This window comes from Elgaria multicarinata, chromosome 1 (assembly GCF_023053635.1).
Source record: "Elgaria multicarinata webbii isolate HBS135686 ecotype San Diego chromosome 1, rElgMul1.1.pri, whole genome shotgun sequence".
In the NCBI taxonomy this organism is placed as follows: domain Eukaryota; kingdom Metazoa; phylum Chordata; class Lepidosauria; order Squamata; family Anguidae; genus Elgaria; species Elgaria multicarinata.
The window spans coordinates 203,740,168-203,762,544 of record NC_086171.1 but is presented as its reverse complement, the minus strand read 5'-3'; the positions used below and the strand labels follow the sequence as shown (position 1 = coordinate 203,762,544).

The 22,377-nt window shown below is 39.3% G+C and overlaps 1 protein-coding gene across 1 annotated transcript in view; it reads left to right on the top strand.

Annotated features, from left to right (window-relative positions):
• The first annotated feature begins 246 nt into the window (after nt 1–246).
• SYCP2 (synaptonemal complex protein 2) overlaps nt 247–22,377 on the top strand; it is a 60,415-nt gene continuing 38,284 nt past the window's right edge. Inside the window, exons 1-17 of the mRNA XM_063142384.1 lie at nt 247–351; nt 4,133–4,157; nt 4,693–4,778; nt 5,893–5,981; nt 6,444–6,478; nt 8,015–8,157; nt 8,235–8,287; nt 10,381–10,426; nt 11,099–11,194; nt 13,481–13,541; nt 13,784–13,932; nt 14,648–14,722; nt 16,105–16,263; nt 16,368–16,464; nt 19,171–19,343; nt 20,155–20,230; nt 20,345–20,402. Coding sequence (XP_062998454.1) covers nt 247–351; nt 4,133–4,157; nt 4,693–4,778; nt 5,893–5,981; nt 6,444–6,478; nt 8,015–8,157; nt 8,235–8,287; nt 10,381–10,426; nt 11,099–11,194; nt 13,481–13,541; nt 13,784–13,932; nt 14,648–14,722; nt 16,105–16,263; nt 16,368–16,464; nt 19,171–19,343; nt 20,155–20,230; nt 20,345–20,402 — 1,526 coding nt within the window. The remainder of the gene's footprint in view (nt 352–4,132; nt 4,158–4,692; nt 4,779–5,892; nt 5,982–6,443; nt 6,479–8,014; nt 8,158–8,234; nt 8,288–10,380; nt 10,427–11,098; nt 11,195–13,480; nt 13,542–13,783; nt 13,933–14,647; nt 14,723–16,104; nt 16,264–16,367; nt 16,465–19,170; nt 19,344–20,154; nt 20,231–20,344; nt 20,403–22,377) is intronic.

Sequence of the window (22,377 nt, the reverse complement as noted above, 5' to 3'; positions counted from 1 at the left end):
GAGATCTCGCATTAATCCCAACATGAGATCTCCCCTCCTCTGTCCCAGAACAAAAGGTAGGTCTAGCTAAAGCCTGAGTCTTGGGCATGTAATGCTAAATTATGATTTATTGTTATGTGCATATGCAGCTATTGTCTTTTCTTCAAAGATGTACTGTGCATTTTTTAAATTAAAAAACAATGGCTTGTTAATGCTATTAATCATCATCATCTTTTAAATACAAATCTTTATTTTATTTCTCTCTACATGGTTAATTGGTTTGAGAAGGCCAAAGAAATTCTTGAAAATAAAATAAATGAAAAAAATGACACGTTTACTACTCTCTTTGAAGGCTTCTTTGATGTTCTCATGGTAAATATAAACTTCATGTGTGTATTTTTATAAAAAATTAGCTTATTTAATATTCTTATTTAATATTTGTGTTGTTATCTTTGGAACAAAAATATTTTTTCAGGGTTTGCTTTTCCCCCTCATTGATTTACAAATAATAAAATAGATGAACTCTTCCCTCTTCTTCAGCTTAACTTTTTGGAAATAAATAAGGATGCAGTCCTAGAGAAAGAAACGCAGAACCTTCTTTCTGAGGTTGTAAAAGTGGTCATAGAGGCATTCCATTGAATGGGGTGTGGAGAGGAGAGGCTGGGATCTGCAGAATCCTTTGGCCCACCCCCAGCAGCCTGAGTACTCTAGATGGGGTTAGAGGCCCACCTGGGGGCGGGGGAGATGGTGAGGCGAAAATCACCTCCATCACTCTTTCCATCCTGTTTGAATCAGCCCAGCAGGGTATAGGAATCTCCCAAGCCTCCAAGATTGGAGGCCTCTGTCTAGCAGGCAGCAACCCAACACGCTCTAAATAGAATACATTTTATAACATGGAGCTATTTTTGCATAGAGTGTTATATTTGTGGGATCTGCCTAAATATTATAGTTTTTTGTACAGATGGCAGAACTGGTTTAATTGCATTAGATAGATAGATAGATAGATAGATAGATAGATAGATAGATAGATAGAAGGATATACCCAGTAGTGGTTTTGTACTAATGAAAAACAGTTGAGAACACAAGAAGAGCCATGCTGGATTAGACCAAGCGTCCAGCATTCTGTTCACACAGTGGCTAACAAACTGCACATGGTAAACCCACAAGCAGGACATGAGGGCAAAAACACCCTCCCACCTATGTTCCTTTGCAACTGGTTTACATAGGCATACTGTCTTTGATACTGGAGGAGGTAGCATATAGCCATCCGCACTAGTAGCCATTGATAGCCTTATCCTCAATGAATTTGTCCAATCCCCTTTTAAAGTCATCCAAATTCAGGTGACCATATTTTGGAAACCAAAAAGGAGGACAACATGGTTGGCCCCCAAAGGGCCGTGTCAACCAACATGTTCAGCCCCAGGGGGCGTGTCCAGCACCAAGGAGGTGTGCCCACCTGAACATAGCCTTTGTCACGTGTCTGATTTTACAGCATACAATTAAGACAAATCTGTTCTACATAACATCTTAATGTTAAAATCACTGAAATAAAGAACAAGTGAGACATTCAACGTATCTGAAATTAACTTCACTCTAGTTGTGTAGCTTTTGCTGTACATTGAAGTTTTTGCTATACTCTGTGTGATATATTCTTCCCTTCCCTCAAATATATTTTCTGACTGCATCCTCACTCGTTGCAAGCTGCTGCTGCTGTTAATGGGGTTTGCTGCAGGCTGGCTGGCTGGCTTTTTATTTTTAAATTTATTTTTTTTTAAAAAAAATGGTGTACGATTGTCACAAGTTTCTCTACTCTAACATTAGGGTGGGTGTTGAGGGTGGTGGACACTACTTTGCCCATTCACACTTCTCACTTATATACATTAGCTTCTCAAGGCTTGTGCGTTGGCACCACTTTGCACATCCAGACTTTGAACGCCTGTCTACTTCCTGCACAAACACATGACTCTGAGACCCTTGTGTTGCATGTATGTCTTTGGGTTGTCTGTGCAGCCTCTGTTGTCTCTCTAAGTCATTGCAGCCAAACCAAAGCCTCCAGCCTCAAACAATCTCTCCCCTCCCTCTCTTTCTCTCTCTGCCAAAGTCTCCTGACGGTCCAGTTGGGCTGTGCATTTGTGGCTTGGGATATTACTTATTGCAGCTTATTGCATGTCCAGTGACTCTTACTTTGAAAACCTCTGCCACCAGCTGCCTCCACCCCTCTTGCACAACCGCTTGTCTCTGATGCACTCTTAAAACACTCTGGGTAGCAAACCAGCCTCTCAGGGCCAAGCTACAGGTGCATCTGGGTTGCTTTCAGCCTCTTTCTGCCTTATGCCAGCCAGCCAACATCACCAGCCTCAAACAATTCCCCCACCCCTCTCTCTGCCAAAGTCTCCCAACAGTCCAGCTAGGCTGTGCACTTGTACCCTGTGGCCGGGGATGACAGCTTATAGCTTGGTTGCATCCAGTGACTCTTGTTTTTAAAAAAACTCCACCACCAGCCGCCTCTGCCTGCACCAACACTGGACTCTGAGACACATTTAAAAAGGCTCTGTGTGGCACAACAGCCTCTCAGGGCTCAGCTATAGCCATTTCTGAGTTGTGCGTTCAGTCTAACTCTGTCTCTAAGACATATGCTAGCCAGCCAAAGCCACAAATCTATCTATTTTTCTCTGACACGCACTTCAAGCATTCTGCATTGCATTCCAGCAGTGCAGACAGAGCTTAGCAAAGTGAAGTGGAAGGGAAGGGGTAGCAAAGCAAAGCAACAACATGCCAGGTTCCAACATCTGCAGCAACAGGACATCCGCAAAGATGAGAGCCTCTCTCTCAACTGGCACCTCACTGTGGTCGTGAGAATTTTTCTCTAAGGATGACCCTTCATCGCCCATGATGTGGAACTTTGAGAAAAAGGCCTCTGGCCCATTCTGTTTTGCCCTGTGGGCTGCTTTGACTGAAGTCTCCTTTCCCACATTTTGATTTGTGGATGCCTCGCCTCTGCTGAACTCCAGGTAGCTGACTGCCCACCAAATTTGCAACAGGAAAGGTGCCCTGCTCGTCCAGCACTTCTTAGCTAAAAACTGGAGATCCCCTTGATCCCAAGGGCTGAAACTGCTCAAGGTGCAAGACCCCAAAGAGGAGGTTTAACAACCTGAGTTTGAAGGATATGGCTCCAGCGGTTTTTTAAAACAATAATGTTAAAATCTTGAACTTTTAAAAAAAATCCTTAAAAAATGGATGAATACATCTGCTTCAAACTTGGCATGACCAAATCCTTCCTTAAGAGCTATCATGGTGCCAACTTTCAGCTCTTTACCTTTAAAAATGACATTTTTAAAGAAATATTTCTAAAACCTCATTTTTTAAAAAAAAAATCCTAAAATTCAACGGATGAACAGATCTGATTCAAACTTGGCATGGCTAAAGTACTCCTTAAGAGCAATCATGGTGCCAAGTTTCATCTCTTTATCTTTAAAAATGATGGGTTTTTCAAAACTTAATTTTAAAACCTCATTTTTTTAAAAAAAATAATAATCCTAAAAATCAATAGATTCAAATTTGACATGGCTAAAACCCTACCTAAGAGTTATCATTGTGCCAAGTTTCATCTCTTTATGTTTAAAAATGACAGAGATGTAAGCATTTTTGTTAATTCCCATTAAAGTAGAGCTGCCCTTTGGCTGGGGAGGATGGAAAAAATCTGGATTTTTCGTCAAATTTTATAATCCCCCTCTTCCCAGATTTGTTACCAAAAAACCTGACAAATCCGGGTTTTTCCTATCATGTCATCCTCCCTACATCTTATGAAAGTGAATTCCATAGTTCTGTTTGTGCAACATGTAGCACTCAATTTTTACCAGTGCTCCCTGCCCATTGCAACCTCCTCCCCCCCCCCCCCCCCGTAATCTCTGAAAAGCTGCTTCTGAGAGTTGGGGAATATCTAGAACAGCATGGGTTATAATGCAGAGGACTGCAGTAGATGTGGGGCGGGGGAGGGATTGGTGAAAATTGGGTACTCGGCCTTGTATGAGTAGAAGTGCTTTCCACTAACACAAAGCCTCCATCAGATACACTTCAAGTTCATGAATAAATTAGTAGTCATCTTATATATGCAGAGAGATTTTAATACATTGTTTGTTTGTTTAAATTGTAGACAGTACATAATACCAGCAGTGAAGGTATGCCTGAAAATGATGTATTATATTTTTAGTCACATAATCCTGTGTTTAGATTAATTACTGTTGATGTGTATCTTTATATTACTATGAAGTGTTTTGGGTTATAAAGTTTCAGTTAACCTAAGCTTTAAAAGGTCATAAATTTGTGGCCTTCTGTAGTAATTCCAAAAAGTACTTTTTCAGTCATCTTAGAGAAAAAGGCTCTATACACAGTTAGGATGCTTAACTCTCATTAATTTGGGATTTAAACAGCCGAACTATCTCCGGAGCTGGAACCAAAAGTGCAGCAAATAAGCGTCATGGTTCTTTGTTCCTTTCAAATTGTATACATTTAAGATAGAAGAAATGTAGGATTCTTGTATATTAAATTAATTTGCAGTATGTGACTTCAGACAGGAAATAATTGCAAAAAAAATTGCTTTTTAAATTAAAAGTATTTTCTCCTGAAATACTTATTTACAGCTATAATTATGAATGTCTTTGAAGTTCAGTCATTCATGTAAATGAATTATTATTATTATTATTATTTTTCTAGGTAAAATACAAATACTAGAAAATTTTATATTGCGAACATGTGCTCTTGTTGCTGAGAAGAGAATTAATGTTTATATTCAGCAGGAGGTAAGGAATTTATTTCTTATACTAGACAGGTTTAAAAAGTATCCCCTACTACCTGTAGCATTTATAAAAAGTTGGTGGTTTTTTTCATTTCTGTAGGTATGAAACTACTGCATGCATATCAAGTTGTTTAAATCTGCATGTATCTCCTTTATGCATTACTTCTAGGAATGCATAAAACCCTTATGAAGTCCTTATGCATTACTTCTAGGAATTAAAAGTGTTCCAGCAATATCTAATTGATATAATTTACATTGCTATCCTTTATATTTCTACTCAGAAGTAAGCCCCATTGAGTTTAATGGGGCTTACTCTCAGGTAAGTGAGTATAGAATTGCAGCCCTAAACAAGTTAAAACTGTTTCCCCATACACATTCAAGAACGTTTCTTTTTCTTTTCTATTGTTTAGATTCTTCGATTTCCTCTGGCTTCACTATCTGTGGATGTCTGTTCTCCCAGCTACTAGTGTCTCCTTTTGAAGGGCCACCTTGTACTTTTGATGCTGGCCCATTGATGCCATGACATGTATTTCAGCAAATATATGATTAGATGATAGTCAGCTGCAGTCAAAGTTTACCTAGCCCTTAGCAAAGAACTTGCTTTGCTCACATTGACCTGGTTTCCATTTAATGAGAAGTTACTGTGCGTGAATTATCCTGTGGAGCTTCTTGTTGCTGCAGAGGTTGCCATATTTGGGGTGCGGTGGGGGTGGTTAATATGCCTCCTAGAATCCATGGGCTGTTTTAGGTTTGCCTGTGCCTTGCAACCACTACACCCTTGCTGTGTTCACATGTAACAAGAAGCTACAGTGTGCTCCTGCTGCATCCCAAATATTTAACATGGTGGTGGCCACCTCAGTAAGAACCCCCACAGGATATTCACCCATGGTGGCTTCTTGTTACATGGGAACTGGGCCACTAACTGATTACCTGTGTTGTGTCAGTAGAGGCAGTTGTAAGCATTGCACAATAAAGCTTTGAGAACAGTAGTTATTAAAGCCAATAACTCTTTCATTACATTGTTCAAATGAATATTTTGAGGGATTTTTCACCAAGTGCATTGCAAATGTTTCTCGCTTTAATCTGCTTAATATCCAGTTTCTTTTTATTATCCTTAGGCCGTAAGAAAATTGAACACAATGCTTGATGCAATGCCTCGAGATACTAGAAAGAAAATTATTTCTACAAAAGAAATGCTACATATCATGTAATTACTTTATCTTTAATATAATTATATAAACACTGATCCTCAAAGTGCCCCCTTTTAAAAACTAGAACCTAATTAAAAATAAGTTAAAATGTTTTATTTGAACCTCAGCATTTACGTGTCTTAAATTGTGTTAAAACTTTAAGTATATCCATTTTCTGTCATTCAAGCTAAGTTACCTTTAGGAAACCAATACTAAAAAATAAATTAATGAAAGGATGGGGGGACAACTCAGAGTTATTTGAACCTTCAGTTATTTCTGTGTCAGATGGAAATAGCTAGCATTCCCTTCACATTGCTACAATTGTATGTTTTTGATCACAATGATGATTAAATTAATTGTTACTTACCACTGCAATATATATATATATATATATATATATATATATATAAAAAACATTTAACAGAACTAAAAAAAGAAAGGAAAAAAGGTTAAACTGAACCATAATATTTGTTTTTCAGGAATGATATGGGAAAGAGAATTTTGGATGCTGGGGGTAAGCACAGATTTTTTAATTATTAATTGCATTTATATCCCACCTTCTTTGATCCAAGGAAGGTGGGATATCCTCACAACAACAACCCTGTGAGGTAGCTTGGGCTGAGTGCCTGTGACAGGCCCAAAGTCACCTGATGAGCTTCCATGGCTGAGTGGGGACTAGAACACCAACCTCCCAACTCCCAGCCTAACCTTTTCTCTTCCTGCTGTGGTCTTGATGAGAATTGATCCTCTGAATCTACTATTTGTATTGCCGGGAAATCCTCAATTGGAGCTCAAGGGCCCAGAGATTGAAAGAATTCAACATGAGATGCCCACAGGTTCTAGTACTATGAGAGAGGGGAAAATGTCTTGCCATACACCCTGCAAAATTCTGTACACCTATGTCATGTCTCCTCACCTTTTATCTAAGCTAAACAGTGCCAGATGTTGTAACCTTTCCTCATAGGGGGGTGAGTAGGATGGCTACTCTGTATGATGACCTATGTCAGGAAAGAGAAAGGGGAGTGTCACCTGTTCATTCTCCTTGATCTCTTGGCAGCTTTTGATATAATCAAGCATAGTATGTTTCTGGCATAATTGTCTGGGCTTGGAATGGTGTGTGTATGTGGGGGTGCTACTGGAGTGCAGTGGTTCCACTCCTACTTGGTTGGCCAGCTCCAGGATGCAGTGCTTGGGGGATATTGCTCGGCCCCATAGATTTTCTAGTTTGGAATTCCACAGGGTCAGTTTTGTTTCCCATGCTATTTAACATCTGCATGAAACAAGTATGATCGTCTGGAGTTTTGAAGTGTGTTGCTATTAGTATTCTGATGACACATGGCTCTACTCCTTTTCATGTTCATCAGGTGAAGCTTTGGATGTGCTAAATGCATGCTTGGATGCAACAATGGGCTAGATGAGGGCTAATGAACTGAAGCTTTAATCAGATGACTGAAATGCTGTTAGAGGGTGGTTCTTCTGATCTGATGGAGGGTGTTCATCCTGTTCTGGATGGGATTCATATTTGGGGGGGATCTCCTGGAGCCATCATTGTCACTTTAAGGCTCAGGTGGCACCAAGGCCTCAGCTAGACCTACCAGTCTAGCGTGACAGAGGGGTGAAGATCTCGCGATATTTTTATCGTGAGATCTCCCCTCTGTTTACACATGGTGCGTGACGACCTCAGAGGGAGAGGATGTCGCGCCTGCCATTTTGTGTGTGTTTTTTTAAGAAGGAGGAATGCAGGAGTGCTCATGCGCAAAAGGTAAGGCTTTTTTATTTTTTTAAAAAAAAGATCCCACTCACCCCACCCCACCCCACCCCACCCCTGATGGACCTGGAAACAGCTTTTTCCTTTTTAATTTTTTTTTAAATTATGTTAAAGATTTTATATTGTTTTTATTATGTAGGATTTTTTGGATTGTAATTTTTGTGAACAAGCCAGAGAGCTTTGGCTTTGGGGCAGTACAGAAATGAAATGAAATGATAAAAACACTATGATATATCTGACGATTATAACAAAGCTTTATGTTTCTTGTCATGTATATAATAGACTATGACCTCCAAGTTGCCATTACTGAAGCTTTATGCAGAATGACATCAGAAAAACAAAGGAGAGAATTGGCAAGCCAGTGGTTTTCAATGGAGTTTGTTGCTAATGCATTTAAAGGAATTACGGATTCTGAGTTTGAAACGGTAAGTTTCATTCAAATACTGGTTCTTTCAACGCAAGAGAAGGATTACAATACTTACACAGCTTTTCTCCTTAATAGGATTGCAGAAAGTTCCTTAACCAGGTGAATGGCATGCTTGGAGACAAAAGAAGGTATGCAGGTAGTAATGCTAATAGAAGGCAGTTTTCTGATCAGAGAAGATTAATACATTAATGCTGTAATCCTGCTAAAGCCTCCTCCCCAAACCCCAGTTACCCCAAAGCAGTTTGCATTTCTGCTTCTGCACGCTAATGGCACAAAAGTGGCAATACTGGTTGGAGTCACTGGGACATGGACACAATTATGATCAAACTAGAAGATAGGGTGGGAGGGGTTGCAAATCAGAGGTTCCGGGACAGTTTGTATGCAAAAAGATTGTGGACTGATGTAAATAGGAATGAAGCTAGAGGGCAGAGAGAGAGATATTTGAGCAAATGGGAGTTAGAGTAATTCACAGTAAGGAAGGAAATGTGGAGAAGAAAATACAATAGTAGCGCCGCAGGAAATTCAGAACTAACAAGCGCTTAGAGATTCAGGCCTTGTTAAGAGCCTCCATTTTTGAGTAACTAAGATCATTAAGGTTACTGCCATTCATTCCCAAACAGCCAGAAAATGAGTTAGTCAACAAATGCTACAACAGTTTTGAGTAGCGAAAAGAATGACTACTTCAAATTTCTTCTACCATAGTATTTGAGAATGCAGGTGCTCCTCAAAAGCCAGTGAGGGAGTAAGGCTCAGAGTAGTGCATTGTTGTTGTTTTTTTGAGCCAATAGAACTTGATTAAAAGATCTTAACAAATATTAGGAAGAGGAAAGAGTTCCAGTCAACAAATGGTCTAGTGGAGGAGGCAATAAAGAATATACCTGTTCGTAGGAATAGACCTGTTTGTAGTCTGTGTGGTTTAAGATCAAAGTGTTGCAGGCAGAGGTGCTCAGCAGCAGAGAGGGTGTTGGAAAGGCAAAGAATTACAAGCTTGCTACATCTCAGTAAGAACTCTATGGAGAAAAGATTCCTAAAATGTCAGTTGCGTCTATCCGTTTTTATCCCTTGTTCTGGATTTAATAACTAAAATAAAAATAACAGGCAGGATCCAATACTGCTGCTGTGCTTTTGCTGTTTGTATTGTGCCAGTGGGACCCACCGCTAGCACAACTGGAACCTAAGTTCTTCCTTAAAGCAACCCTGGAAATGAGAAACACTTGCTTCCAGAATGGGACAGCGCAGTGGAGCTCCCTTCTGCGAGCTCTGCTGACCTTTCCTGATCCGGAAAGTAACATTTCAGCTTTTTTTTTTTTAAGCTTTAGGAACTGCTAGCTTCTCATTGCACTATCAGCAGGTTCTCCTGGCGTGCAGGCAGCATTTGAGATGCCACTCAGTGGTTGTGATTCCATTCCCAGTATCTCATCATACCTTTGATTAGAATGTTAAAAGGATTAAGTTATACCATCCAGAGAAAAGTCTTTGCATTTTGCATCAGTTGTGAGATGGGGAAGGGGGCTACTTTAACATAACAAGCCAGACATTCCCTGCCAGACATTGGCTGAGTTCGGACGACACACTAATCAACTGTGGGGGGTGTAATTGGAACAGAAAGGAAAACAAGCGTTGATTAGTGTGTCGTCCAAACTCAGCCATTGTTTAAAGCTATGCCAGGAGCATGTTTAACTTTTAACAAGCTAAATTGGTGGGTAATGAAAGGATGCAAGAAATTAAGTACAGGTGATGAATAATAATTAACTTAGAAGGTGTTACAGGCATGAAAAGACTGATGTGCAATTTCTGAATCCTAGTAATGAAGGTTACTCCTTGTCTTTTTTTGACATTGGAATGAAGCTTCAAGTCCAGGTTGGTTCTATCAATTCTGTTGGCAACACAGCTGATTGTGCTTTCCAGCAGCATGTACAGAGTTGTGGCTGACGTTAAACTGAATAGTGCCCTTGTTGTCTAGGCATTCTCTCCATACGTTAGAACTCTCACAGATCTACGGATCAAATATATGATGGGCTGGATCCAGACTTAGTCAAAATTAGAGTAGACCCATTGGAATCAATGGTACTAAAGTTAGCCACATCAATCCAGTCATCCTTAAATATATATTATTTTAAAGTAATATGAATGTTGATCTTTTTTCCATCAAAAAAGATTATGGAAGATGGGAAAAATGGGGAAATAAAAATATGTTCATTATGTAAATGCTGTCTTACAGGGTTTTTACCTATCCTTGTTTATCAGCCTTCCTTGATAAACACGAGGTAAGTTCCTTTCTTTTGATGTGCATGTTTCCTATTGTTTGGACTATTATGTTTTATTTGAATTGAAATAAGAATATACAGTTGATAGATTAGCATCAAATCAGAGGTTGGTTGGTATGGAAATGGTGAAACTGATTTTTCTTAAGCTGATATCAGAACTGATTATTTTTTCTCTGACATCAATGCAATATATTTGGACAGTTTAGACATATCATTCCTAGTTTATTGAGCTAATTAATCTGAAAATTAGCTTGTTGATTTTATTAAGCTGGGGACGAAAGTTTGGCCCATGTGCTCCCTCCTTGCATCCTCCTTTCATGCGCTGGCCTCATTGGTTCTTTCCTGATCTCTAAACTACAGTTCCCCATTATGTCTGAAATGGGGAGCTCTGTTTTAATATTGATTTACTAACCAGAATCTTAAACTATGGTTTGATCCTGGTTATTAAACTGATATAAGATCACTGTTTCTTGTTTCAGATGTAATCAGGAACTGTGGTATAAAGCGACCAGGAGTGTTGTGTTGAAACGGATGCACAAGGTCAGGGATGACTGTGCAAGCCTGATGCTCATTCCCAACTTTATAATTACTTTTTTATTAAGACAGGAATGTTACAATATTTTGCATACGTTCATAATTTTGTTTCCTTTTTTTGGATTGAATTTCTTTTAGCTACAGCTACCAGTGGATGATAATCTTGAAGAATTTTGGATTGATTTTAATATTGGTAGCAGAAGTGTATCCTTCTATTTTGCTGCAGATGATGAAGTAGGTTAAGTTTGTTTTAGTCTATTAAAATGCTTAAGGAAAAAAGAAAACTGTTGTGGTCTAATAGGAAGAAGCATTAGGGTGGCTTGATAATTTCTGAAAAACAAGTGAGTGTTTTTATAACCTGTGACCGAGAATACTAAGCAACTGCTGGCTTTCTGGTATACTTTCTGGTATACTTTTTCAAAATATTTATTTATTTATTACATTTTTATACCGCCCAATAGCCGAAGCTCTCTGGGCGGTTCACAAAAATTAAAACCACAATAAAACAACCAACAGGTTAAAAGCACAATTACAAAATACAGTATAAAAATATGTCTTTGTCAAGCTTTATAATACCCTGCATGTACATGCTAAAAATGTAAATCAGTCCACAGTATTAAAGTAAACATAGATACCATGTGTCAAAGTAGTATGCACTTTTTCACAACAAATATAAAGGAGTATTTTATGTTATCTGTTTTACAGCTGGATCCTATTTCCCTACTTTAACTACAGCTGCACTATCAGTCGCTTTTGCAATTGCAGCTAAATCAGCATCCTGTGTAAGGCAATGGTACAGAGCCATCCCCTGTCTCAATTGCCTTTAATATTATTTTCAACACTGCTTGGTACCATATTTTTCAAATGTGACACTACACTAGGGTATCGGATAATCTTTTGGAAGAAATACAAGTGATCCATCTCTTTACAACTCTCCTGACTCAACTATGTGGCACTTAATCAATAGCAAAATGACACATTATCCTGGTCAAACCAGCCCAGCAGAAGTGGTCAGCCATGGGTTGCATGTAAAAAAGCCTAAGAGCAGCATTATTGAGATAATGTGGGAGAAAGGAATCACACCTCCCCTGTTACCGCGATCCTAAGGAGAGTGTGGGCATGTTCAGACAACATGCCCACTAATTGTAATACAAAATTTACAATATTTTGTAATTGTGCTTTTAACCTGATGGTTGTTTTATTGTGGTTTTAATTTTTGTGAACCGCCCAGAGAGCTTCGGCTATTGGGCGGTATAAAAATGTAATAAATAAATAAATTAAGCCATTGTTAGGCTGCTAACCAGTTTGCAGCAAATGGTTAGTTAGCATGTTTAAACTGTGGTTATGTAGCCACCATGGTTAGAAATGGTTCACATGACACATCAAGTCATTGTTCACACAAAAAGCTAAATCATAATGTTTAGCTCAAAATGCTTAACTACTGTGGCTTAGGGCTCATCTACACCAAGCAGGATATTCCACTATGAAAGCAATATATAAGAGGCAGGAGCCACACTACTGCTTTATAGCTGCATTGAAGTGCACTGCGAGATCTATACTATTGCTTTATAGTGGTACTGAAGTTCACTGACAACTGTTGAGGCCCATGACACATCTACACCAAGCAGGATATAATACTATGAAAGTGGTATGAAAGCTGTATATGGTATGTGTCAATGGGCCCTAACACTTGTCAGTGTACTTCAATACCGCTATAAAGCAGTAGTGTGGCTCCTGCCTTTTATATACCACTCTCATACCACTTTCATAGTGGAATATCCTTTTCAGTGTAGATGAGCCTTTAGTGTGTCGTCTGAACAAGGTCTGTGTGAATGATTGGTGGAGACAGTGGCCCTGTACAGAAGATACTTTAAACCACTGTGTTTAAGGCTTTTTTTGTTAACAAAAAAGCCTTAACCATTGTGGTTTAAGGCGTCTTCTGAACAGGGCCAGTATGTGAGTGAGTGAGGGGAGGATTGAGTGTGTATGAGTGGTTGTTAGAGTACTGGAGTGAGTACGTAAGTGAGTGTTGCTATTGCACTTTCACATGGAGTAAAGAGGCAAGACTCATGTATTGGGTTATTGTGGGCCACAACTTTATTAACATTAACAAATGAGATCTGCAATACAAATTATCAGCTATGCGGAAGCAGGAGCTGCCTTGTGACCTCCTCCTAGCATGCCTAGTTGAAGACGCAAAATATGCTATTGGTCACTTCAGAGGGATGTGATTGAGGTCCTGGTCCACTATCCTTTAGACCAGCCTTTCTCAACTTGGGGCGCTCCAGATGTGTTGGACTGCATCTCCCAGAATGCCCCAGCCAGCTGGCTGGGGCATTCTGGGAGATGCAGTCCAACACATCTGGAGCGCCCCAAGTTGAGAAAGGCTGCTTTAGACACTTCACAATGTAGTCCTCCAGGATAACTCCTCACTTATTAACAGTGTATATATTTTAATAGGATGTTAAATTGACAACAGTACAAGAGTTTTCAACTTTTTCCCACAAATGTTATTTTTAGGGTCATCAGTGGGAAACTGTGTGCATACCTGAGGAAGATGTTGAAACATACATTATTGAAGGTACTGGAACACATGAATTCATTTCTTATTCTCAAATTGTTGTTTTTATTTAAGGGTGAAGTAATGAGCCAATAGAAAGATCTTCGTTAGTTACTTCAACACACACACACCCGCCGCCCGAACTGTATTTGCTTTGAAGGTCTTATTTATCCGGATATTGTGTGCTTTTTTCAATTTTTACAAAGCAAACACATTCATATATAAACAATCATTTAATACTAATGAATTTCATTTTTATATAGAAAATGGGAATAATAAATTGTTAACAATACATCTAAACAATCCTTTGTCTGTGGGTATTCAAGAAGGGGAGAAAATAATATTGCATTTTGATTCTGCGTTGGAAATTGTGGATGCAGCAAAGAAAGTTTACGGTGCAGCTAAATGTCAGGTAAGATGAAATCTTACTCCCTACTCCCCCTCAACTGAAACAGAAATTACTGTTTAGTGTTTTCATAGTTGGTTCTACTGTTCTTTCCATATCACCAATTATTCCCAAAGTAAAAGCTGCATATAAACAGTTGAAGGTAAGTTTCCCAAAAACAAAACAAGAAGTTTCCAACAGTTATTTTGGACTTGCCACAAAGTAAAAAATCCGGGGACTTGCGGCACGAGATGTGCAGTTAATCCAGTTGCACAAAATGGAGAATAGCCACTTGTTAGATCAGACAGTTGTACACTAACTTGTATTTTAAATATGGGACAGTTTACAATGCTACTAGGTACGAAACTAACTTGTAAAATAACAATTCAAAAATCTGGCCCTCATAAAAATGGCATGCCCACTTCTTCAGATACGTTGTCCTGAACTTGTAATGTCACTTTTCAATGAGATGGAAATGAAAGAAGACCTAATTATGAAGGCATTGTACGTCCTTTGTTTGAAAGTTTTTCTTCAACATTTTTTTTGAATGTGTGGATTCTTACCAATAGAAAGAGAAAACAAAAAGAACTGACTGAGAGCTTGATATTTCATGATCTGATAATTATATTATTTCATTGCTGTAAATCAAACGAACCTAAACTGAAAAATAAGGCCTTTTAAAGCTATTACAACCTTTCCTTTTCTTCTATACCATGAAACATTTCTTACTTACATTTTTTAGGGATTTACAAGGAAGAATATTGTGTCAGTTGCCAAAACAACAGTACATGTAATTTTTGATGAAAGTGGATCACAGGTATATAATTTAGTTAAGAGAGAGAAATAATCAATTATATAAGTTCAAACTTCTGTCTAACAAATGTGGAACAGGAACATTGTAGCTGCAAAAGGTACACATTTTATAATTCCTCTATCTACACAAAAGTCTTTCTCATGAAAATCTCCATGCTCACCTGACAGTCCCCGGTGCCAGCCCTCCTATGAGTTTGGGTTAATCCCGCACCTTGTGTGGTGGACCAGGAAGAGCAGTGAGTTGTACATTGCCTCCCCCACCCCACCCCAGGGCCTGCCGCTTCTAGTGGGTGCTCCAGAAAGCCCAACCACAGCAGGGGTGGCAGGTCTCTCCAGAGCAGCTGCTCGCTCAGCAACACTAGCACTTGCTCTGGAGAGTCCTGGCCACCCCACTCTCCCATTGAGGTAAATGCTGCACTGAGAGAACCGCCTGCCCTCTGTTTCACTCAGAGCCAACGTTATTCAGGATTGTATCCAATGTTAGTCTTACTTAGAGTAGACCCACCTAAATGAATGGGGCTCAAATCAGACTAAGACGTGGTGCGACCCATTAGATACATCCCTCTGTTTTGAAATCTGTTCCTTCTCAACCACCTGCCCACTAGGTTCACATCCCTCCTGGCCACTGCAGAAAGAATTGCGGCATTGCTGAAGTTGTAAATGTGACCTTGGCGCTAAGGAAAAAATGGTGTTCCGGTGGGCAGGAAGAGGAGAGGCTGGGATCCTCTGTATCTTGTTGCCTCTCCAGCCCCACCCCTGGCAGTGCAACTACTCTGGATGGGCTCAGAGGCTCATCTTGAGGATAAAATTAAAAAGGAGGATGGAGAGGTGAAAATAGCCTCCATCGCTCCTGCCACCAGCAGCCCAGCAAGGCACAGGATTCCTCAAAGCCTCCGAGATCATAGGTTTACTTCTTACTTCCATAGGATTGTGTTCTAAAGAGGTGCCCACACTAATTAATGTGGGTAAACACTTTAAGTCTTAAACTCTGAACTGGAAATCTGTGGCCAGTTTTTAATTCACTAATTCTGAACTGTAGCACTATTGTTGCATTGCAAACTATTGCTTATGTTCCTCAGATAGTATCCAATGTTAGTCCTACTTAGAGTAGATGCATTGAAATGAATGATGTTTAAATTAGTCAAGGCTTACTTGTCCCATTTATTTCAATAGTTCTACTCTACATAGGACTAATTTTGGATACTACCCCTGAAGTTTGAAAAGCACTTTACAGTGGTCAGAATGGTTCTGCTTGTCGATTTAATTGTTGCTGGATAGAGTGTGCAACTTATTTTATTTTTTAAGTGATGTGTCAGGAATTTAACTAGGATTTTACAATAATAATAATAATAATAATAATAATAATAATAATAATAATAATAATAGGTCCTTGTGCCAGAAAGTCAGATATCACCGTTGAAAGAAAGAAATGGTAAACCACTAGAAGAAAACCGTAGTTATTCTCTACAAAACCAATATCCTCAAATGCAGAAAAATCTCAGTGGAAAAGCTAATACGGTGGACTTCCAAACAGTTCAATCTAAAGTAAGTTTAGTTATTAAATTGTAATGGAAGAAGGCATATTCTATATGGCATGGTTAAACAAATGAATGTTACCTTAAATTTATGCTTTTCCATTTTATTTCAAGATTACCCCAGCTAAAAGGAAAATGTCTGAGGCATCAATGATTGTGCCATCCACTGGCAGATTGTCTATGCGGAGTCCATTACCGTTCGTTAATACTTGTAAGTTAGATGAGATGTTGTAATGTGTCATTAACTAATTTGTTTTTATTACTATTTAATAGTCGCTATAGAAAATTTTATCACAATGGGGCAACAGCTATGATAAGCTTGTAGAATTGGAAACAAGAAATAAACTACCTTTGATATGACCACAAACAGAGCAACCTTATACACCAATTATGTGGGAGGGAGGAGGAACATATGTTGCTGCTAAACCAGTAGAACAGCTACCATATCATAGACCTGCTCAGCCCAGGAGATAAGGGGAAAACAACATAGAATATCCCCCAGTGGTGCAAAAACAGCAGACATGCCCCCAGGTTTTATGGAAACATTGCCAGACCCCACCAATTGGGCTGTGTTGGTGATGACATTCACATGCTGCTCACACACTGGGGCTTGGTTTGCATGTCACAGCCAATATCTGGATTGGGTTGACTCTGGGTTGTTTAACCAAGGATTTCTGGGTCTGCACATCATAAAACAGCCTAGGAACCTGTGTTAACTGAAAGCAGGAGTGGGCTGGAACCAGCACGCTTGCTCACTCCTACATTCTTACGAACAACTCATTATTTATAAACCTTGGGTTGTTTGATCATATGAACTGCGTTGAAGGAAGCCAACAAACTCAAAGGGGCCATGCCTTCATCACAATTCCCTGGAACACAACACACAAAATAATGCCTCAACACTCTGACTCCGTGAGTCCCAAGTGTCAGGCAGCCATTCCCCAGGCATCCCTTTGGGCAGGGGTTCAAATCCCCTTGTGCTGCTTACAAACACCATTTTAAGAACAACACACAAAGGGGAGCCCACACAACACAGCACCTGTAGAGTTCCCTAGGAAGGAGGCCTCCACAGCACACACAGCTCTTCTAGGACAAGGGTTCAAAGGGTAAAGATTCTTTTGTCAAGTAGCAAAAGAGAAGGCCGAGAACTTGCAATAGTGAGTGAGCAAGTGAAGGATTCCTGGTCCAAGCTCCTTGCCTGCCCCACCTCAGAGTCAGTCCTTAGGTCAGCTGAAGTCAGGTCATGCTAAAGTGTGGGTAAAGGATCCCTACCTATCACTCTCTAGCAACGTAGAAACAGCATGACTGAGGAGATCCTGACAGGGAAAGACACAAATGTGAGGTTGCCAAGGAGTCACCACTGCAGGGCTTCTGTACCTTGGACAGTGATTTGACAGACATCAGGGTAACTGATACAGTGTCCTTTCTGGCATCAGCTCCACATTAAGACCACCTTCACCTGTTGCATAACCGTCTGTCATGGTGCCTGGCCCTTGCCAGCAAAGAGCTTACTTACATGTGGTGGCAAATGTTTCCCCTGGGAGGGGAGGGGCACTGTTTTTTGTGTTAGGGGAAAGAGTGTTGTACCTACAGAGTTCAGGTGAGAGATAGTATTCATTGGGGGAGAAGGGGAGACATAAGAGACAATTGCAGTAAATTCTACATTGTAGCATAGTTACATCCTTCCTTTATTTACCTGTGTGGGGTGCTCTGTCCTGGCATAAAATGCTAATTGTGTCAGCCAGTAGTTGCACTTTATGTGTCCCAAGTCATGACCCAACTTTATTGAGTCTACTAATCATTTCCAGTAGCATTTCTTCTTTACGTTTGCTAAAGGAGGGCTCTGGCAAAAATCCAGAGAAGGTAATATAAAATTGTGGGGAAGACAGTATGAATAGGTCCTGGGCTCAGTAAGAATAATAACCTGTATGCCTTTTCTGTTTGAGATTAATGTGCAAATGGTTTAAATTAGACTTTTTCCCCCATCTTGAGATTGAAGAGATGTGCTTCTGATACCCCATCCCATCATAACACGCACTGCAGCTGCAATCACTAAAAATGCTTCAAAAGCAGCAGCAGGTTACAGTAGCAGGTTACAGCTTTTGAAGATATTAATTATTCATTACATCTATATACTAACCTTATATTGAAATGCATCTAGTTTTTTATTACATTTTCCTCTCCGTCCTCTAAGTAGGTTTTCATTCACACAACCTTTCATCCTCAGAACGCCTCTGTGAGGGAAGGTAGGGTGAGAGATAGTTGGTTGGTTTGCATGATCATTGTAGTCCAATGTGGTTTATTGAAGCCACATTGGGGCCCCTTTTGAATATTCAAGCTGCAGCAGGCAGTCACTGTGGCTTATCTTATGCAAACACAGCGAAGATGTTTATGCGAGAGTTAAACAGCCAAGGGCTCTTTTAAGATTATGTAAGTGTTGACAGGTTTGCATGACACAATAAGCCACAATGAGTGGCCGCTGCAGCTCAAATATTAAAAAAGGGTGGCCTGTATATGCTGCAATCCATCCTGATGATTTCAAGTGAATAGGTTGGCTAAAGGGTGGTTAGGAACTTATGAAGCTGTCTTATATTAGCTCAGACTTTTGTCCATCTTGATCTCCACTCATCACCTTTACCTTCTGGGGTCTTCTTAGTTCCCATTGAGACACATCACCTGAATATTACGGCTATCAATCTTTCATCAGGACAAGAGGCATTGCCTCAGGCAATCCTCATGGATAGCGCTTCTCCCAGAAATCCTAGAGTTGGAAGGGAACCTGAACAGTTATCTTGACCATCCCCCATTGCATAAGATTATAAAGTCCATAGTAAATCCATGTACTGTAGTTTGGGTACAAACAACACAAAGCAATACAAACTTGATTTAAATAACCCAAATGCGGCTTTATTTCCAGCAACTCCACGAAAAGGCCGGATTAAAGCACCTCTTCAGATGATGAGCTCTGTGGGTAAAACAGATATTTTCTCAATACCTGAGAGAAGAACAATGAATTTCAATTTAGAAGAAGATTATGTGCCTTTATGTTCTGTAACCAAGTCTCTAAAAAAAATTAATTCTGTAGAAAAGGTAACTATTATGTACTTGCACAACTGAGGGTAGATTTAAAGAATTGGGAACTTACAAAGTATCTGTGGTCTTGATTGAAGCTGGCAAAGAGCTGCTCATTCCCCCAGGGGCCCTCTGGAAAAAAGCTTGGCTAGGAGTTTTTCACATCACTGGGAGAAATGGGCAGGTGAGCAGCCAGAGGGAGCAGTAGTACCATGCTTCTTTTCAGACTAAACAGGTAATTACCCGAAGGCCTAAAAACATAAGAAGAGCCATGCTGGATGAGACCAAAGGTCCATCTACTCCCAGCTAGCTGCCTGTGAAAAACCCTCAAGTAGGATATGAGTGCAATATGCAATATTGATTTTTAATCTTTTGAAGTTTTTATATATCTTGTACTTGAAATGTATCAGCTGCTTGAACATAGGGTGACCATATGAAAAGGAGGACAGGGCTCCTGTATCTTTAACAGTTGTATTGAAAAGGGAATTTCAGCAGGTGTTATTTGTATATATGGGGAACCTGGTGAAATTTCATCTTCATCACAACAGTTAAAGCTGCAGGTGCCCTGCCCTCTTTTAAATCTGGTCACTCTAGTATAGCTCCTGCACCTTTAACCGTTGTAATGAAGAGGGAATTTCACCAGGTCCTGCAGGTATACAAATGGCAACTGCTGAAATTCCCTTTTCTATACAACTGTTAAAGATACAGGAGCCCTGTCCTCCTTTTCATATGGTCACCCTACTTGAACAATATTTCAGAAAACGGGATTTAAGTTAAATCAATATGCATGCTAATTACATCAATAATTTCCTATTACGTTTATATATAGAAAATTCCAATTGAAAAAGTGATCAACATGCTCCACGATGAGGAAGATGTGGACACCAGTGAAAAACAAAAATTAGGCAAGTAGCTCAATACATTTCACCAGTCTTGTTTTAAAATTGTTTTTCCTTTGCATAAATCAATCTTCAACAAGATTAGTATTTCATGTCTAATTTTATGTCTGTTTCACTTAGATGAATTAAGAGATATTGTTCCTGATTCTCTGCCTGTAGACAAAAGTGATAAACCATTGTAAGTACTGGAAATACATTATAAATAGTAAATATAAATGCTTGCTATTCTTATAGCAATAGATTGATATATATTGTATTTCTTTATTTACAGTCAACAGACCAATATAAAACAAGAAGACACACCATTTTGTGTATATATAGCCCTGATTTCATTTCAGGAGGAATTTTTCAAATGTACATTTTAAGAAGGCATCTCACTAATTCTCTTGCATCTTCCCCATGTATTCTCTCTCAAACATCTACACCAGGGATTAGCAACTTGTAGCCCTCCAGATGTTTTGGCTTACAACTCCCATCATCCCTCACCATTGGCTATGCAGGCTAGGGCTGATGGGACTTGATAGTCAAAACATCTGGAGGATCACAAATTGATCTACATGCACATTAGGACGGAGGGCTGTCTCTGGGACCAAAGAATGCGTAGGAAAATCCACTCTTAATTATTTAGAAGATTTTAAATCATTAATGTCTCAAACACTGGCTGAAAAATCCTTTATTAAATCCATAAGTTTCCTTTACACAGTATTATCAAATGCTATTACTACATGAAATACTAACCTCCCCACCCATTCTTTTATTACCCTTATCCCCTTTTGCTGAATCACATTACTTCTAATAAATGTATTTCTTAATCTATAATATTTACCACAACCTGGTGAAATACCCTCTTCATCACAACAGTTAAAGCTGCAGGAGCCCTGCCTAGCATGACCAGATACAAAAGCAGGCAGGACTCCTGCAGCTTCAACTGCTGTGATAAAGAGGGAATTTCACCAGGTGCTGCATAAATACAAATGACACCTGCTGAAATCCCCTTTTCAATACAACTGTTAAAGATACGGAAGTCCTGTCCTCCATTTAATATGGTCACCCCACCCATTGGAGTTGCAAGACTTTTTCTGTCTAAATATGCATAAGATTGCACCCTTAATATATTAGTGAAAGTATTTCCTTAAGGTAGTTGAGAGGTGTTGTTTTTTTTAAAAAAATACTTTTTATTGTGAATATCAACAAAACAGAAAATACATCGTGAAAAAGAAAAGAGGGGAAAAACACATTACATATATAGCAATATCATCATTTTCCCACCATCTGTACTGTTCATTTAAAAAAGGGAGAAAGTTATACATAGTTTTCAAGAAAAGCAGACCAAATATCCACTCGCAAGTTGTGCCTGTATAACACCTGTTCAAGAGTTGATACTGTTATTAGGATCTCAAACCATGGCATTATGGGAGGTGAGCATTTGTCCTTCCAACATGATAATATGTCTTTTGGCTGTCATAAGGGATCTGAAGATTCATCTGTGCTGACCATGTGTTAACTTCCAAGAAGCCGGTAGGTAATTTAGGAGGACATGCACATTGTTCCATATTATAGATCATTTCAATACGAAGTTTATCTTATAACCTCCTCCCAAAAAAGGGGTGACTCTGGAGCATTACCAAAACATATGAGTTAAAGAAGCATTAGATGCATTACATCTCCAACAGTTGTGTAAGTTAGACAGACCCTTATTTAAAAGGCATTGTGGAGTCCAATAAACCCAAAACAATTTTTTTTTGCTGAATACGTCATAGCCTAAGGTCCGTAGAAGCTTCAGATACAGATGCTAGGGCAACAGTCCACTGATTAGGCAAAGTAGGACACTCCAATTCGCTATTCCAGTCCTGTCTTAAACTATGGGTATTATATTTATTTACTGCTACTAAATACATACAGTATCTATCTATCTATCTATCTATCTATCTATCTAGATAGATAGATAGATAGATAGATAGATAGATACATTATATGAGTCATGGATCAACATGTTAGTTCAGCTGTTATAAGTGTTTCTAACAGTGCTGGAGGCTCTGAGGCTGTAAAAGCAACTGGGCCAAACCTAGATTCCAGGAAGTGTTGCAATTGCAAGTATTGCCATTGAGCTGTAGTAGGTAAATTATATTTAACATACAAGTATGAAAAGGACA